The 20,129-nt window shown below is 45.4% G+C and overlaps 1 protein-coding gene across 1 annotated transcript in view; it reads right to left on the reverse strand.

Annotated features, from left to right (window-relative positions):
* LOC311244783 (hyaluronidase-4-like) overlaps window positions 1–20,129 on the reverse strand; it is a gene marked incomplete at both ends in the record, with an annotated part of 92,679 nt that overhangs the window by 30,842 nt on the left and 41,708 nt on the right. Inside the window, one exon of the mRNA XM_084334470.1 lies at window positions 15,361–15,669. Within this exon, the coding sequence (XP_084190596.1) occupies window positions 15,361–15,669 (309 nt within the window). The remainder of the gene's footprint in view (window positions 1–15,360; window positions 15,670–20,129) is intronic.

The following is a 20,129-nucleotide window of genomic DNA, read 5'->3' on the forward strand; positions in this document are numbered from 1 at the left end:
TAAAGAACAATCTTTAACTATCTTCTGATGACTCTGCGATAGTGGGATGTATAAAGGACGGTGACGAGAGGGAATACCGGGAACTGGTAGTGGACTTTGTCACATGGTGCGATAAAAACCACCTGCAGCTAAATGTGGCGAAGACCAAGGAACTGATGGTGGAGCTGGGGAGGAGGAGGAGTGCACCTGTGACCCCCGTTTCCATCAGGGGAGTTGATGTGGACATGGTTGAGGTGTACAAATACCTCTGTGTGCACATCGACAACAAACTGAACGGGTCAAAACATGCAGAAGCACTATACAAGAAGGGCCAGAGCCGACTCTACTTCCTCAGAAGGCTGAGATCCTTCAATGTCTGTACAAGGATGAGTCGGTGGTGGCGGGCGCCTTCTTGTACGCTGTGACCTGCTGGGGCAGCGGACTGAGAGCAGTGGACACATCCAGGCTGGATAAGCTGGTCAAGAAGGCCAGCAGCGTGGTTGGGGTGGAGCTGAACTCTCTAGCGAGGGTGGCGGAGAGGAGGAGCCTCGCTAAGCTCCAGGCCATCAGGGAAAACCCCACCCACCCACTACACACAGACTTGGCTGACAGGAGGAGCATGTTCAGTGCTAGGCTTACACTACCCAAATGCAGCACTGAACGGCACAGGAAGTCCTTCATTCCAACAGCCATCAGACTATATAATGCATCACTGTGCCTCACTGCATCACTGAGCACAGAGCGGCAGCTCAATAGTGGCAGGAGGCCGCAACTAGCGGCCTCCAGGCTCCACAACAGAGGGCAGTGACGGCTGCCAGACATTTATCTAGGTCTTATTGGAACCCAAGGAGGACAATACACTACCTGAAGCATACTGCACCTTGTGACACTGTGAATACTGGAATATATATTTCATTTAGTTAGATTTAAATTATAATTATATTGACCAAATTGCTTCCCCCATGCTCAGTATGCTCAGTATATTCTTACTGTATTTATTTCTGTATATTTTATTTCATTTAATTTTATTCTATTTTACTCTACTCTTATCCTAGGCAACTTGATTTGATTTGTGTTATTATTCTAATTTGTGACCTGTCCTGTCTAAATGTTTAAATGTTTAAATGTTGAGCGATTTGCAGTGTCAAATTTCCTACGGGATAATAAAAGTATTTCTATTCTATTCTATTCTATTCTATTCTATCTTATATTACAAAAAAAACTAAAACGAACTGAGGTGTGGGGGTGGCTGGTGTAAGCATTCAACCTTGCTAATTACACCTGGGAGCAGGGTGTCTGCACAGCTGTTGCTAATTACACCTGGGAGCAGGCGTGGCTACACACCTGTTGCCAATTACACCTGGGAACAGGGTGGCTACACAGCTGTTGTGCATTGAGGTAATCTGTGTGCATAAATCTGCCGTCCTCACGCACAAAGGTTAGAGCCTCTGTCAAGACAGCTACTTCCATCTACTCTGGTTTGTGCCATCTTGCCAGCCCTCTTCAATAGACCCTGCGGCAGATAATACTTAAACTAAATAGTGTATGTGTGTCTTCAACAAGATTATTACAATTTACTAAAACTAATGTGACCACTTCTTAATTCTTGTTGTGTCCACAATACAGTCAGTTACAAGGCTTGGCTAGATGTGGTTCAACCACAGCTGAGCACATTGCTGTCCCTTCTCATTGAACTCATTGAGTCCGCTGCTGTGCAGGGCTGTTCCAGCAGGGGGCGTATCAGGAGGTGCTGCATGGTCTGTGTTTCAGTGGCACAATCACACACAACGTCCCCATCATGTAAGTATCCCCATTTGGCGAGAGTTGCTTTTGAACGTCCAACACCAGATCTTATTCTGTTTAGGCATTTCCACACTGCATAGTTGGTGTCACTAAAACTAGGCATAACATTTTTTAAACTGAAACTAAAACGACTGAAGTATATGTTTTTTTATATTTTGGCTGACATCCTACCTCGACGACCACTCCTGCCGAGTATCATGGAGAGGGTCCCTGTCGGCCCCCCGCCCCCTTCGGACGGGTGTCCCCCAGGGCTCGTAATATGTCTCTACTACTAGGCACTCAACACTGCAGCACCCAAGTTTCAGCACTGTTTGATGCACTTTTTTCAGGCCTACCTAATTCAAGCATAAAAAATCTTCAACTCATGCAAAATGCGGCTGCACAGATACTAAAACTAAAAATTGTATCACATCACACCAGTTTTGTCCGCCCTACACTGGCTTCCTATTCAAGCCAGATCTGACTTTAAAGTGCTACTCCTCACCTACAAAATTTTAAATGGGCTCGCACCGCTCTATCTATCCGATCTCATCTCCCGATACTCGCCCGCTCGTGCTCTGCGCTCACAAAATGCGGGGCTTCTATCGATTCCTAGGGTTAAAAAGAAATCTGCCAGACACAGAGCCTTTGTCTACCGCGCTCCCTACCTGTGGAACAAATTACCTGCCGTCGTCAGGGGCGCCTGCTCTGTCGAAGCTTTTAAATCCCTGCTCTTAGCATGCAACGTCCCACATATGGGACGTTTTTTGGACCTTTTGCAATCGGCACTTTGGCGACCCCTAGTGGCTCGGGTGTGCATATTTTGTAATACAGCTGTTGTTGCCTGTCGATGGCGACAAACTCCGACAAAATCCGTTCAGCGGTTCTCGAGTTACATGCCGGTATTTGAGGCTTGTGCAAAGTACACAGTTTTGCGCAAAATACCACTCAGGCTGCAGTAGTTCCGTCAATCTAGATCCGATCTCGAAAATGATTGTGGATCATTGTAGCCAATGAGTGCGGCTTCCAATGATACCCCAAATAAACAGTTTACCAAAATCACTCCTAATCACTCATTTCTGAATGGATCTTTTTTTTTTTTGATCAAATTTTTTATTATTAATTACATGAAACAGGACAACACAATAACCACAGTAACAAAAAACATAACTTCACAGGAGAATAACAACAATAATACAGAATAATAAATTATAAGACAAAAAGAAAAAGAAACAGCGTCCAACCTATCAAATATAGGTGGCTACTTCAATAACAAAAAGGGGTCTTCAAGACATGGCAACCTTTCCCCACCTTTACAAAGTGGAGTGACTTAAAAGATTGTTTATGAGAGTGTTGTCGCAGATTTACTGTAGATAGCCTAGGTCCCTTACACATGTTCAAGACTGCCAAACTCGCAGACGGTAAAGTGTAAGAAGAAAGAAATTCCTCTTCCAAGTTGGTTGACAGGTCAATCAGTCTGCCAATATTAGTCCCTTGGGGAGATGGCATGTGAATTGACATATAGCGCAGAATAGCTAAATACCAACCCCCCCTAAAATCCCCCCAGCCAAAGTTAAGAAGGACAAGACAAAAACCAAGACAGACAAGACATTTCCTCCTCCCCCTCCCCAGAGACCGCCGGACCCCCCCGATCAAGCGCCCCAACCCCGCTCAGCCGCACACGGCGGTCTTTACCTTCTCAGCTGCTGCGAACCACAGGTCAATGCCAGCCTGCCCTACCCCAATCACCCGAGCCGTGGATATCTCAAGATAAATCACATCCAATAGAGTTAGGGACCAGTTGATCATTGTCAGCTTCTCAGGCTCCTTCCATCTCATTGCTATAAGCTTCTTCGCTGCTGTGACGCCCGCTAGGACAACCCTTTTCAGTTGTACGGACGCGGGTAGTGTCGTTATATCGTTCAGGAGTAGCGTAACAGCTGTGAATGGGATAGTTAAGCCACACAGATCTGAAAGTTTGTCCGTTATTGACCTCCAGAAACGGGCCACTGGTGGGCAATCCCAATACATATGCATATAAGTGCCAGTGGCCTTTTGAGAGCACAAAGTGCACCGAGAGTCGGTTATCAGTCCCATAGCAAATAGCTTCCTAGGTGTAAGATAGGTCCTATGAATATAATTAAAATTAATTTGCTGGTGATTGGGGTTGCGGGAAGATAATGCCACATTTGCCCAAACATCATCCCAGTCAAACTCGGGGTCCAACTCCGGGATATCCACACGCCAGATTGTATCCAATGATACATTTTTATACGTGGATTGAATTAAGAGCGTATAAAAGTCTGAGACAAACCCTCTGGATGTCGTTCTGTCCACTATGAGCCTGAGGAAGGGGTGTGGTTGCAAAGCTTGAGCCCACGGTACGCCATGCGCCCTCAGTGCTGACCTTAGTTGAAGGTAAAGAAAGAAGGACTCGCCGGGAAGATCATAAAATTCTCTTAAGTCCTGAAACGCACGGAGGCCGTTCTTATCATAAATATCCTCCAGAGTATGCACTCCCCTCCTTTGCCATTGAGGAATATTAACCGGCTTGTGTCCAACAAGTAATTGCTGGTTATTAAAAATTGGAGAGTCCAGGTGCCAAGGGCATTTAACCCCACACGACCTCTGTACATTACGCCACGTTTGGATCACGTGAGTAATGATCGGTCCATACCTCAGCCGGCATTTCGCAATAGAGACAGTGGAGTACACTACATCCTGCAATCTTAGCGGAGACACCGCCGCCGCTTCTAAGGAGCGCCACGATACAGCCTCTACAGGGTCTAGCCAGCACATCAGAGGTCTCAGTGAAAAGGACCAGAAATAAAGTTTAAAATCAGGGATTGCGAGGCCCCCATCTTGTTTCCTACGTTGAGTAGTAGCCCTTTTGATTCTCGGGCGTTTGTTATTCCAGACAAACTTAGATACCATCGATTGTACCTTGCGCCAGTGGTCTATTGGAGGGGGCAGGGGGAGCATTGAGCTAATAAAATTTATCCTAGGCAGGATGTTCATTTTGATTATGGAAGCCCGGGCTTGTAAGGAGTTAGGAAGGGACGACCACCTGTCTAGATCCTGGCGTATTTTATCATAAGTACCCGTGAAGTTGTACTTAGTAGTTTGGTTCAGCGTGGGGAATATCTCTATGCCCAGGTATTTAAAATGTTCTACTATGGGGATATCAGCTGGTAGTCGTACCGCCTTGGCCAGTTCATTAAGAGGTAGGCAGGCTGATTTGTTCCAGTTAATCTTAAAACCTGACAATTTACCAAAGTCGTCGATTATCCTCAATAATTTTGTGGCCGACCGGGAGGGGTCGTCCATGAAAATCAGCAGGTCATCCGCATAGAGAGCAATTTTGTGTGGAGTATTGTTGACCATTATGGGGACGATGTCCTCCGATTGCCTAATAAATTGGGCCAAAGGTTCGAGGGAAAGCGCGAACAGTCCCGGGCTCAGAGGGCAACCCTGTCTAGAAGATCTGGAGACTGGAAAGAGTGTGGAACAGTTTTTGCCTGTCAGTATCATCGCAGACGGCGAGGCATACAGGACTTTAATCATATGAATAAAACTCTTTCCAAGACCCATGACCTCAAGTACCTTCCACAGGTATGACCACTCAAGTCTGTCAAACGCCTTCATGGCATCCAAAGACAGAACTGTGGATGGAGTTGTATTGTCTTTACTGTTATCGATTACATGCAACAGCCTCCTAAGATTATCTGCAGCCAGACGCCCCGGGATAAAACCAGTTTGATCGCAGTGTACCAATACAGACATAAATCTCTGCAGGCGACGGGCCAGCACCTTGGCAAACACCTTTAAATCGGCCCCGAGAAGACTCAAGGGTCTATAGCTACAGTACCACAATCATTGGGATCTTTGTCCTTTTTGAGAAGTAAAGAAATCAACGCCATATTGACATCTCTTGAGAACTCCCCTTGTTCGATAGCGTAATTGATCATATCGAGCATCAATGGACCCAGTTGGTCCCAGAAAGCTAAATACACTTCGGGTGGAATACCATCCCAGCCTGGCGCCTTACCCCTCTGCATTTCAACAATAGTCTCCCTCAATTCTACGAGAGTAATCGGTCTCCCCAGTTCCTTGGCCTCTTCCTCAGAAATGTGGGGTATCTCAAGCCCGCCAATGAACGATTCAAATCTAGAGTCATCCAGATTACCCTCTGAGCTATATAACTGTGAGTAAAACTCTTTAAAAGTGTCATTGATCTTTTTCGAATCAGTAGTGACTGCACCCTGGCTCGTCCTAATCGAGGGGATATCTGAGAAATGATCATTTGAGCGTATTTTCATTGCCAATAGATGGCTAGGTCTGGAGCCGTGAAAATAGTAATTTTGTCTTGTCCTATGTATTAAGAACTCAGACTGTTGTTTAAGTATGGAGTTTATTTCTTTTTTGACTATCTTACGTTGTGTGTTTAGTCGTTCATTATAGTCAGTTTGCAAGGATGCGTATAGGTCCGCATATAATGATTCCAGTCCTTCTAGCTTTTTTGACCGGGATTTTCGCAAATTGGAGGCAAATAGTGTGACATGACCCCTGATGAATCCTTTCAATGCGTTCCACAGGACCCTAGGGTCTTCTACCGTGCCAACGTTGATCTGCAAAAATTCAGCTAGTTTACTCCTGAACTCAGAACAGAAGTCATCGTTCTTTAGCAAGGTCGAATTAAAACGCCATCTGGGGGCTCTTGCGGAGAGCCTGCCAAAGGTTGCCGTAAGGAAAATCCCCTTGTGGTCTGAGAGAGCCAAGGGAACCAATGAGACATCGAAACTATCAAACATATTAGGGGACGCGAATGCATAGTCAATTCGAGAGAAGCTTTTGTGTCTGGCTGACAGGTGAGAGTAATCTCTGAGGGTGGGGTTGCATAAGCGCCAGAGGTCTGTGAGCCCCGTGTCTTTGGCCCACATCCTGAGGGCCTCAGAGGCCCGTTTCTGGTCGCTCGTTTCAGAGGTCCCGGACCTATCCATCTCCGCATCCCAGCACGCATTAAAATCGCCACCCACAATGAGAGCGTATCCATTAAGTTCCAACATATTCTTCGTGATTGTATTATAGAACGCTGAATCAAATGTGTTAGGAGCATACAATGCTATTATAGCCATCTTCCTATGCAAGAATTCAACTTTTGCTATAGTAATCCTTCCCTCCGTGTCCGACCATACATCCAAGATTTTGATATCAAGGTTACGTCTTGTAACTATGACTACTCCTTTCGTCTTATCATCGGCTGAGGATGAGGAGATAACGTGATATTGCCGATTTGCCAGTCTTGACACGTCACCTACCATTAAATGCGTCTCACTAAGGAGAGCAAGGTCAATATTTCTCCTCTTCAATAGCCAAAGGACACTGGCACGCTTGTGTGGGGCGTTAAGCCCTCCTGCGTTCCAAATTAAAATATTCAATTTAGCCATGGTCGAGCTTGTATAAGTGCGTAGAGAACATACCCGTGCAGCCAGGCTGAGTACAGAGGTGCCGATCCCGGCGGGCCCGGGCGGTCAATCCCAGGAGTTCAGAGGAGGAACACTTACACATATATAAGACAACAGTACATAGAACACATAAAAATACCACCCCAGCTACAGCCCCCCCTCCTTCTACTCTAAACCCTAACCCACCCGTCCTACTATAAGTTCCTCTATACCCACTCTCCAATCCCCACCCTATGCCCCATCCACTGAGGATGGTCATCTTCCTATCACTTCCCACTAGAGACATGGATCAATAAGACGCTTCCCACTCCCACCCCCCTCTAGATAAACCCCTAAGTAAACCCCCACTAGTCCAATAAACACAAATATTATAAAATAAAATTCAATAAAGATATCGGTCGAAAACCACCTGAGCCCTGGCCCCAACATGAGACAACCATAATGGTAAAAATAGCCATTATTAAATAATAACTCTGCATCAACCTGCAGCCCTCTATTTCCGAATCTGCGCTTCAACATCACATTGTTATAGCCCAAAAAGGTATAGGAAAATTCAATACAAAATTAAATTAAAGCATCCCAGCCGATAGTCTAAGGCAGGTTCGGGTCACAGGTTAATTGTGCAAAATTGTGTGAACAGTGTCAATTAAACAATGACCAAAAAAAAAGGAGGAAGGGAAAAAAAAATGTTATGGTCAAAGTGCACCCCTTTAGCCGTCCCTCTGATCAGGCACAACGGCTGAATGACCTAACCTATGTAAGAATAGAATTAAACACAATCATTCATTAATCAATCCGGGGATGGTAATAGGCAACACCTGACACCACCTGTCATCATACATTGTTTCAATAAAGATATCGGTCGGAGCAGTTAGTCCAAGGTAGGATCGAATCACAGTTAAATTGCTCATTCAAATGCCCTTAAAACAGCGACACTAATTATTATATAATTACTCAGCATCAACCCTGTAACCAACTACCTTGGAGTCTGCATATTAATGTCGCAACGTTATAGCATAAGTGGATCACGGAAAATTCAAAACACATTTAAGGATTAGCAGTTAGTCCAAGGTAGGATCGGATCACAGTTAAATTGCTCATTCAAATGCCATTAAAACAGCGACGATAATTATTATATAATTACTCAGCATCAACCTGTAACCATCTACCTTGGAGTCTGCATATTAATGTATCAACTTTATAGCATAAGTGCCTCACGGAAAATTCAAAACAAAATTAAGGCGAGTCAGCAGTTAGTCCAAGGTAGAACCGGATCACATTTAAATCGCGCATATAGATGACATCGACAATAGGAAAGAAAAAAGAAAGGAAGAGAGGGTAATGGCTAGAGTGCAAGCCATATAACCATATAGCCATGAAGTGCAAGCCATACCCGACCCAACCTGTTATCAAATATTGTATATGCATATTCAACCGACCTTGGCATCTACTTTGGATCACCAAAGCTCAAAACAACCTGGATATAAAAATAAAAAGCATACCAGAAGTTAGTTAGGGACTCGGTCACTCTTGAACTGTGCAAACCAATGTCCCTTTGAGCAGCAACAGCAACCAAAATACGTAACCATTAACGAATGTCTCAGCGCAGACCATAGTCGAAGCCCGCTGGCTAGCCCGAGGCTAGCGCGTAAGCTAGTGACGAATCCGGATAGCACGTTAGCCTACTATGTACATTGTTCAGCTAGCTCGTTAGCTTCCAAAGAGGCGATACACAAGTACGACCATGAGGTCAGCTTTAGCAAGTAACAGAAGTCATTGGGAAGCCCCGCTAGTTGGATGGGCAGAGGACAGTTAGCATGTCTGGGCATGACAGCAAGTGTTTGTGAATAGTCGACCTAATCAATGTATATAGGCCCAAACCGCCAAGTCACTCACCCTCCATAGATATCAAGCAACAGACTCGGGTGTCTCCGCGAGATATTCCTTCGCTTTAGCCAACGACCAAAACAAACGCTGACCACCGACCTTCTCCAACACAGATAGTTTCGCGGGAGCGAATAACGTGGGCCTCAGGCCTAGTTTCCATAGCTTAGTCAGGACCACCTTGTACTCGGCTCTCTGAGCTTGAACCTCCGGTGTAAAGTCCTCGAAAATGGCCACTTTGTGATCGCCAATCCTCAGAGTACCCCTTCTGGTACGAGCCGACCGCATGATGATTTCTCTCTGTTGGAGTCTGTTCAGCTTGACTATGATGGGCCTCGGTTCTTTGTTCACGCCGGGAGAAAACCTGCCCGCTCTGTAGGCCGACTCACAGATAGGAGGCGAGGGGAGGACGTCCGTCCCTAGTATCTTCTGCAGCAGTTCGGGCATGGTCTCAGAGAGACGGCCTTCACCGCTGGTCTCCGGTACTCCAACAATCCTGACGTTGTGGCGTCTATCCCGGGACTGCATCTCCTCCATCGCCGACTGTAGTTTGTTGACTTCAGCCTGCCTAGCCAGCAGGGCGGATTCAAGACCCGCCATCTTCTCACACTGTGATGATACCTCCGTCGTTAGCATGGCTAGTTCGTTAGCATTAGCCGATGAGGCAGCGTGAATCGTCTCCATCTTGTCTGTCAGCGGGACTACCGCCAGCCGTATTTCTTCTGATATCTCACGACGGAGGCTGATACAGAAATCCGCCAACACTTTCTTCTGTGCTTCAGCGATGCGTGCCTCAGATTCTGCGTGTACTTTCTTCTGTGCTTCAGCGATGCGTGTCTCAGAGTCTGCGTGTAGCTTGGTCATGACCAAGAGTACAGCTTCGCTTAACTCCCCGACAGCGGGAGACGGTGCGGCCATGCTCGGCGGTGTCGGTGTCGTGCCTAATTCTTTCATGGCTCTGGTTTCCACCCCCGCCATCGTAGAAAGTCGAAAAAAGTTGGTGAATGTATACTAAACACGACGACCTAGCAAACAGATAAAAAACAAATAAAAATAAAATAAAGACTAATGGGGAGAAACGTATATTCAGCACGGTAGAAGGGAGCTCCTGTGAAACACGTCTACTCCATGATCGCTCAGCTCCGCCCCCATTTCTGAATGGATCTTTATGAAATTTGGATATGTACTACATAAGGCTTCAGGCTGTACATTGGAATATCGACGAAACCTTACTTGGTCCCAAGAAGAGGGTCTCGTGTATTATTGGGTTAGGACATTTACTGTACATTGGAGGGGGGGGGGGGGGTTGGACATTTACAGGGGCCAGTTTCGAATCGCAGTCTCCCGTAGGTGTTCTTTAAGAGTGGTTTTGAAGGTGGGTAGTGATTCACATTCCTTTACAGCTGTGGGTAGGGCGTTCCACATTGACGATGTGGCATAATTGCGAAATGTGTGTTAGGGGTCGGGTTGCCACATTATACTAAAGAGTGTGTGTGTGTGTGTGTGTGTGTGTGTGTGTGTGTCAATTATGCCACATCAATGTGGAACGCCCTACCCAAAGCTGTAAAGGAATGTGAATCACTACCCACTTTCAAAAACACTCTCAAAAAACACCTAAGGGAGACTGCAACTCGAAACTGGCCCCTGTAAATGTCCGAACACAACCCCCTCCAATGTACAGTAAATTACCAAGTATGGTCTTGTCAATAATCCAATCTACAGTGTTTGTTTGTACAGGTGTACAGTGTCCCCCACCCACCCCTCCTACCCAACCCCCCCCCCCACTCCTACCCACCCCCCCCCCACCCACCCATCCACCTCCAATGTACAGTCCCCCCCCACCCCCACCTACCCAATCCAATGTACAGTTTCTACGTCTAATGTATATACTCTTTTCTTTCTGGACTCTTTTTGTATCACAAACAGTACTGTAATTGCAAATCTGGTATGTCATAAATGTATAGATGTAGCAGTACTGTCTATCGGTATGTCATGTATGTCACATATGTTACTATGAATTGAAAATGGGGGACCCTGATGTAAACAAGACGAAAGTCTTTCTCTGGTCTGCATCCCCTTAACAATTGTATGTATTGAGCTGTACTGTACTGTACCCATTCTGCAATCTGTTAATAAAGTTTTCAATCAATCAATCAATCAATGTGTGTGTGTGTGTGTGTGTGTGTGTGTGTGTGTGTGTGTGTGTGTGTGTGTGTGTGTGTGCTCGACACGTTTCTTAAATTTTTTTAATGTAAAATAAAGGATAACTAAATTGAAGCTATAGTGTACTTAAAATAAAAATACATAGACTGCCTTTAGTTTTACTCATTGTCAATAGACCTGCAGTTTTACTTAATTTAATTTTGTAATATATTGTGATGTGAACAAATACAGGAGCACCATCATTTCAACAGATATATGCAGCTTTTAACAACAAGTTCATTTTGGGAAGAATAAGGCGCTCTAAGGAAAGAATAAGTCACTTTGAAGGAAAATGAACGAAACATGGCTTTATTCCAAAATAAGAATGTATCTTTATTTGCAGTGGATTTTACATTCAGGCAACAATTTTTCACTTGTTGCATAGTCCTTGTTGCATATTTGGTATACAATCTTGATATGAAAAGTATAAGTGCACTGGACAGTTACACACACATGAGCACTACATGATACACAGTGGCTGAGATGAGTATGTTGCTGAGCTGGTCTGAGTGAGTGTCAACACAGAGATTAAATGGTTGAGGTACATGTATGGTACACAAATAAACCAGGGTCAGTGCTATAAAGTAATATGTGCTACATTTTCAAATGCAATGGATATATTTTATGTTCTACATTCCAGGCCCACATTCAAGACTGTGTCATTAGAGCCAACCTCAACATTAAAAAGGCCTTTAATTCACACTATTATTATTGCATCAGTATATATGCCCATCTTTGGTGTTTTGTTAAAATGATTAAGCTAACGGTATAGTAAGTTCAGCATTCCTGCTGTTCTCACGATGACAATACAGTGGGGTGCTATGTACAGACCATAAGCACCCATTGAGATACAATAGTGTTCAATATTGTTGTAGCAAAAATGGCTTTTATTATATAAAAAAATATATATCAGTTTAGTAATTACTTGATTGGATGAGATACGTTAGAGGAAAACTAACTTTTGTAACCACTTTTCCACCACGTTTCTCTGAAGAAACCAAGCACAGTATCAAGTTGCATATTACAGTAAACTACAGAGAAGTACATTTAAATGTGATTGTTCCAAGATCCCCCCCCCCCATGACATTAATTGCCAGCAACACTTATTTGTTTCCAGTATCTCAACAAGTAAAACTCAGGTGCAAGTGCTTATTGGAATGACTACTACCCAGGTCAATCAAAAAGAGTGGACTATCCCTTTAGCACAAAGGACTAGCACTGTGGAGGCAGTTCACGTGTAGTCACTGCTGATTGGCTTACATATTGTTCTAGCAAAGTCATTGCACATTTTCACAATTTTCGTCCTGGGTTTTTGGTTATTGTTACTGATGGTGTAGAATGTTAAGTGGTTGCACAATTTGAAAGCTCATTGATGTTATTTCAATACATTGGCCCATTTCGTTTTGTTGGGGGCGAGTTTGTAGACTTCAGACATGGGATGAGGACAACACAGCCCTGTTTGTTTCACAATCAATATCTAAAGTAGGGTAACGGTGTATTGCTGGAGAAATGCATACAGTGGTTGGTCAAAGAGACCAGTGCATATTGTCTGGTACCTACTGTAAAGGCAAAATGTCAATCAGAGACAGAATAAGATTCGTCGTGGTGACTTCAGGGATGTTGTCACACAAACGTGCATCAGAACGGCAGGTGATTGTTTTTTTAAATGCCATTGAAAGCACCTCACCGCTGTCGTGGGAATATACCTCGTAATAACGTCAATTGTGCCTTCGTTGCTTGGAATGAAAGTTCAAGTCGATGTGGTTTTTATAGACATCTAGAAAATCACATAAAAAAAAATACATTGTCATTTGAGGAAAACACGGGCATCAATTGGAAAGAGATAATTAGTCGGGCGTAGGGCGCTTCGGACCAGCAATGCAGAAATGGGGTCTCGTGGATAGCGCCCAGTGCGAATGCGAATAAACTGTGGAACACGTAATGAGCAGCTGCCCCAACAACACCAGCCACCGGATGGCGACCGTGGTCTAATAATGGACCTGGACGATGACACGTTGGACTGGCTTGCCTCAACGGAGCTGAATGTCACTCTAAGGACATACGCCAGAGAGACAGAAAATGTACGCTTATACTCAGAACATTCCCCTGGGTGCATCTACAGTATATCTTGTATAGGGAGCATCTTCAGACTTTATACCTGATGAAATCACAGATTTGTTTTAGCAGTTGAATTCAGAGTTGTTCGTGTAACTCGCCTAATCCATAAATCCAGTTGACTCTTTTCCCAGTTCAGTTCTCCAACCTGTGGGGCAACGGTCAATAGGAGACACCTAACATCTTAGTCTTAGCATCCCTGTGTGACTGTAAGTTATGTAGCCTACGAGATGATTACGTTAATAGGAGATAGAAACTTGAAATCTAATAGGATGCTACTGGAAATTAAAGAAATCTAATAGGATCCTACTGGAAATGAAAGAAATCTAATAGGATCCTACTGGACATGCCTGTCACATTTGTATGTTAAGAGCTTCACTTTAAAAGGTCCTCGGAACAAGGTTTGCATCGACCCCTTCACAGAAATGTGCATGCTAGTTTGTAATATATTTCTTATTAATGTGCATTCATGGTTCTTGAAAATCCACCCACAAACTAAATTCTACTCTTTAACTGCCACCGACTTTCCCCATCTGTACTGGCTGGCGCCAGCGTTATTGACCATTTTAGCAATGTTTGCAGACCCACCGTGTGTTCTGTATTATAGATATGGAGACAATAGTATGGCTCATTTTACAGGCATTGTTCATAGTCCATTACTGACTAATCAGTTAATTTCTACACACTGTAGTTTGTTACACGCTATACGCAAAACATCGCCCCTTTCCAAAAGAATCCAGTCTTTTTCCATATATATTTCCACGAGATATGACACGTTATATGCAATAAGCTCAAATCGTTCTGGTTGATCGCCTGAATCCCCAAATACTCCCAAATCAAAGGTATATATACCATGTACATATGTGCCTTCACAAAATCATCAAGGGGGGGGGGGTAGTCTTACCCCGATCGTCATTGCAATGCCAACGTAGGCAGATGAATCAGGGACACCTAGAGGGCTCCGGCTGACCGTATAGAACGGGGATCAAAGGAAAATATCAAAGGATAAAAACCCGAGAAAATCTCTGGTTTTGGCACTCAACGCATGGCGAGATAACCCGACTTATCTCGGGTATGGCACACAATGAGTTAAAGGTGCATCGTGTTGTTTGGAGAGAGACATTTGAAACTGTGAGACGTGAAAAAGAAGATGTCATAACTGAATAAACAAACTGTTTGGTCCCTGAAACAGTGCCTGACGCTACTGAAAGGTTACTGTTTCACTGTTGTTGTCTTTAATGGTAGGATTCATCATGCAATAAAAAATTTATTATTCTACAAATGACATAGCTTTTGTATAGTAAATATATACAATTTGTAAACTAATTGTGGGCTCTTCAAATGTCAATCAAACTCTCCCCAAACATAGTGCACCTTTAACTGGATCTGTGTACCTGAACAAGTTCAAGTTCAAGTCCCAAAGCATGAAACAGAGCCACGACTCTTATCTTATTCCCGTGAGAACGAACGGGACACAGATTGTGTGGATACTGGGACAGCAGCCTGCATGCTTTTCCAGGAACATATTGATTATGGGGATCTGAGAGAGGCCTTGTTGTGTCCATAAATACACACAAACTGTCCCAATATCATAGAACTACAGTATGTGAATTCAGTTTACTGGTGGTTTTCACACAGTATTACCCAGAAAAGTGACTCGAAGCTCTGCCTCTTCTACCGCCAGTCCTCCACGTTATGTAAAGTACCGTCGTCATCACGCCACTATCCTGACAACCGACAGGTTCAACATGAGCAGCAGCAACAGCGGCATCAAGTGAAGTCCGTCGCCGGGCGGCACCGCGGCCCACCCGCTCCCCACCTCGTTCCACTCCTCGTCGTTCTTCCAGTCCTCCTCCTGGTCGTCCCACTTCTCCTCCTCCACCACCACCACCTCCTTCTCCTTCTCCTCCTCCTCCTCCTCGTCTTCCACCACCCTGTTCAGGCTGTCGCACTTCTCCCCCTCGTGCCCCTCGTAGCAGTGGCAGCGGAACCTCTCCGCCAGCAGCCGGAGCTCGTGCTGTGAGTGCCAGCCGCTGACCGCGAAGTCGCCGTCCCCCGCCGGCTGGATGCGGTAGCTGTCGGCGCTCAGGTGCAGGTAGTGCTGGGCGCGGGCGTTCCGGCGGACGCAGCGCCCGTTGCTCTGGCACAGGAAGTCGCTGCAGACCTCGGCGGCGCGGGTGACGTTGGTGATGTACTGGCCCAGTCGTTGGCCCAGGAAGGACTTCACCTTGGTGCAGTTGAACTGTGGACAGGCGGTGGGCGGTGGGGGGGAAGGGGGGCACAAGTTAAAGTGGCATGAAAAGAGTGGGGTTGTGTGAGAACAGGCTGTTTCAGTGAGTGAGTGGATGAGAGGGTTCAAACATAAGCGTTGTGCGTTTCAAAATGTTAGAGCGGTTTTAGAACGGGAGCACTAACAGAATTATACACATGACGTCCGCTATGACGCTATCTATTGTCCGTCTCTGTGTGTTTACAGCAATGGGTTGTGTCTGGTGCCAGACGTGGCTCAAGAAAAGAACACTTTGTTCCGGAGTCGACTCTCTGGCCATGCGTGTCCTCTCCTACTGTCGTCTGGTTCTGAATGACTAATGAACTCTCTTACCGTGTGTTGACACGGGACGAACACGCCTAACAAGAGCCAACGGTTGTTGTGGAGCAGATGTTCGGCCACACTGGCCGCAGGGACAATGTTTCCGTCTCAGGGTATTGTTTGTTTTTATGCCTCCCATTCACTTTCTTTGCACTGTTCAATAAATGTATATTGCACCCCAATACATATACAGTATATATATATATATAAACATCAACAGGCTGATTAGGATAATACTGCAGAAGTTGGCAAAACTAGTGCTTGGGAGCTTTCAACCCTCAAACCGTGGCCTCTAAAGGTTATGTTAAAGTGGTATGTGGTCCACTTATGCTGCTCTGATTAAAGGTTATGTTAAAGTGGTATGTGGTGCAGTGATGCTGCTCTGATTAAAGGTTATGTTAAAGTGGTATGTGGTCCAGTGATGCTGCTCTGATTAAAGGTTATGTTAAAGTGGTCTGTGGTCCAGTTATGCTGCTCTGATTAAAGGTTGTGTTAAAGTGGTATGTGGTCCAGTGATGCTGCTCTGATTAAAGGTTATGTTAAAGTGGTATGTGGTCCAGTGATGCTGCTCTGATTAAAGGTTATGTTAAAGTGGTATGTGGTCCAGTTATGCTGCTCTGATTAAAGGTTGTGTTAAAGTGGTATGTGGTCCAGTGATGCTGCTCTGATTAAAGGTTATGTTAAAGTGGTATGTGGTCCAGTGATGCTGCTCTGATTAAAGGTGATGTTAAAGTGGTATGTGGTCCAGTTATGCTGCTCCGATTAAAGGTTATGTTAAAGTGGTCTGTGGTCCAGTGATGCTGCTCTGATTAAAGGTTATGTTAAAGTGGTATGTGGTCCAGTTATGCTGCTCCGATTAAAGGTTATGTTAAAGTGGTCTGTGGTCCAGTTACGCTGCTCTGATTAAAGGTGATGTTAAAGTGGTATGTGGTCCAGTGATGCTGCTCTGATTAAAGGTTATGTTAAAGTGGTATGTGGTCCAGTTATGCTGCTCTGATTAAAGGTTATGTTAAAGTGGTATGTGGTCCAGTTATGCTGCTCTGATTAAAGGTGATGTTAAAGTGGTATGTGGTCCAGTTATGCTGCTCTGATTAAAGGTCATGTTAAAGTGGTATGTGGTCCAGTTATGCTGCTCTGGGTAAAGGTTATGTTAAAGTGGTATGTGGTCCAGTGATGCTGCTCTGATTAAATGTTATGTTAAAGTGGTGTGTGATCCAGTTATGCTGCACTGATTAAAGGTTATGTTAATGTGGTATGTTGTCCAGTTACGCTGCACTGATTAAAGGTTATGTTAAAGTGGTATGTGGTCCAGTTAGGGCCCGCGTCCACTTGGCGCATATTTCTGACCGCACGCATCTGTTTTCAATGTATTCCAATGGGGAGGGAGCGCATGCGGCCGCCTCTAGGAAGTGCGCTGCCGTCGGCTTCTTTTCTCAGCTTTTTTGTGCAGCCGAAAGTTGAAACTTTCTGAACTTTCAGAGCGATGCGCTGGAGCTCATTTTCAGACAACCAATCACAGCCATTCATCTACCACTCTGTTTGTAACCTGACACCGGAGCTGCCTGCCTGTCTGGCTGTCTCCCACAGACCATTGAGATTCGCGACAAAACTAATAATAATAACTACACGAATACACTACTAAAAAGCTAATAAAAAGCAAAGGGCGAACTGTGGTGTCAGGCAATAACTATATATATAATTAATATACAATAAAGTTATTCAAATATGCTATAATATGTGCAAAACCGCGGCATGGCTGTAGATTTATTTCTGTCATCTACAAGATGCGCTTCAAGCCAGCTCTGCCGGCGCACTGCCAGCATGTTTCACGGAGAAATATGCGCTCGGTGGACGCGGGCCCTAAGGGTGGTATGTGGTCCAGTTACGCTGCACTGATTACATCCCGTTGAAGTTAACATGCTTCAAATGTGAAAAAGTATATCATCTTCATACATTTTTTATTTTATATTGCGTTTTCTATGCAAACATATTTTTCTTCAAAATAGCTAGTAACTGATGGATTCAGATACATGTAAAACGTACAACATTTCCCTTGAAATGTAATGGAGTAAAAAAGTATAAAGTTCCCTAAAATGAAAATACTCACATGAAGTACAAGTAAGTCGAAACTGGTACACAACTTGAGTACAAATACTTAGTTACTTTCCACCACTGCCTTTATAATGTATTATAAAGTCACTGTGCAGTATTGGATGCTGTCTTTCATGTTTTGCAAAAGCTCCATATCCAGTTAGAGCTGCATGAGGCAGCTTCTGGGAGATGAGCGTGAGTGAGTTCACCTGCCGGCAGCAATAGAGCGGAGCTCTGCATCACTGTTGAAGCCAACGCCAGAGCAACACAGGTCTTCCACAGACTCCCAGAGCAACACAGGTCTTCCACAGACTCCCAGAGCAACACAGGTCTTCCACAGACTCCCAGAGCAACACAGGTCTTCCACAGACACCCAGAGCAACACAGGTCTTCCACAGACTCCCAGAGCAACACAGGTCTTCCACAGACTCCCAGAGCAACACAGGTCTTCCACAGACTCCCAGAGCAACACAGGTCTTCCACAGACTCCCAGAGCAACACAGGTCTTCCACAGACTTCCAGAGCAACACAGGTCTTCCACAGACTCCCAGAGCAACACAGGTCTTCCACAGACACCCAGAGCAACACAGGTCTTCCACAGACTCCCAGAGCAACACAGGTCTTCCACAGACTCCCAGAGCAACACAGGTCTTCCACAGACACCCAGAGCAACACAGGTCTTCCACAGACTCCCAGAGCAACACAGGTCTTCCACAGACTCCCAGAGCAACACAGGTCTTCCACAGACACCCAGAGCAACACAGGTCTTCCACAGACTCCCAGAGCAACACAGGTCTTCCACAGACTCCCAGAGCAACACAGGTCTTCCACAGACTCCCAGAGCAACACAGGTCTTCCACAGACTCCCAGAGCAACACAGGTCTTCCACAGACTCCCAGAGCAACACAGGTCTTCCACAGACTCCCAGAGCAACACAGGTCTTCCACAGACTCCCAGAGCAACACAGGTCTTCCACAGACTCACAGAGCAACACAGGTCTTCCACAGACTCCCAGAGCAACACAGGTCTTCCACAGACTCCCAGAGCAACACAGGTCTTCCACAGACTCCCAGAGCAACACAGGTCTTCCACAGACTCCCAGAGCAACACAGGTCTTCCACAGACTCCCAGAGCAACACAGGTCTTCCACAGACTCCCAGAGCAACACAGGTCTTCCACAGACTCCCAGAGCAACACAGGTCTTCCACAGACTCCCAGAGCAACACAGGTCTTCCACAGACTCCCAGAGCAACACAGGTCTTCCACAGACTCCCAGAGCAACACAGGTCTTCCACAGACTCCCAGAGCAACACAGGTCTTCCACAGACTCCCAGAGCAACACAGGTCTTCCACAGACTCCCAGAGCAACACAGGTCTTCCACAGACTCCCAGAGCAACACAGGTTTTCCACAGACTCCCAGAGCAACACAGGTCTTCCACAGACTCCCAGAGCAACACAGGTCTTCCACAGACTCCCAGAGCAACACAGGTCTTCCACAGACTCCCAGAGCAACACAGGTCTTCCACAGACTCCCAGAGCAACACAGGTCTTCCACAGACTCCCAGAGCAACACAGGTCTTCCACAGACTCCCAGAGCAACACAGGTCTTCCACAGACTCCCAGAGCAACACAGGTCTTCCACAGACTCCCAGAGCAACACAGGTCTTCCACAGACTCCCAGAGCAACACAGGTCTTCCACAGACTCCCAGAGCAACACAGGTCTTCCACAGACTCCCAGAGCAACACAGGTCTTCCACAGACTCCCAGAGCAACACAGGTCTTCCACAGACTCCCAGAGCAACACAGGTCTTCCACAGACTCCCAGAGCAACACAGGTCTTCCACAGACTCCCAGGGGCACTGGCTGCTTTAAACTGCATTCTAAACCACACCTGGCCCAAACATGTGATTGGTTATCGATGAAGGACGCTGGTGTTTTTGGCCATATATATATAATATATGGTTCTATTTTTTTTACACCACTGGACCACATACCACTTTAACACAACCTATGGATACA

Source organism: Notolepis coatsorum, assembly GCF_963971535.1.
Source record: "Notolepis coatsorum genome assembly, chromosome: 18".
NCBI classification, from domain to species: domain Eukaryota; kingdom Metazoa; phylum Chordata; class Actinopteri; order Aulopiformes; family Paralepididae; genus Notolepis; species Notolepis coatsorum.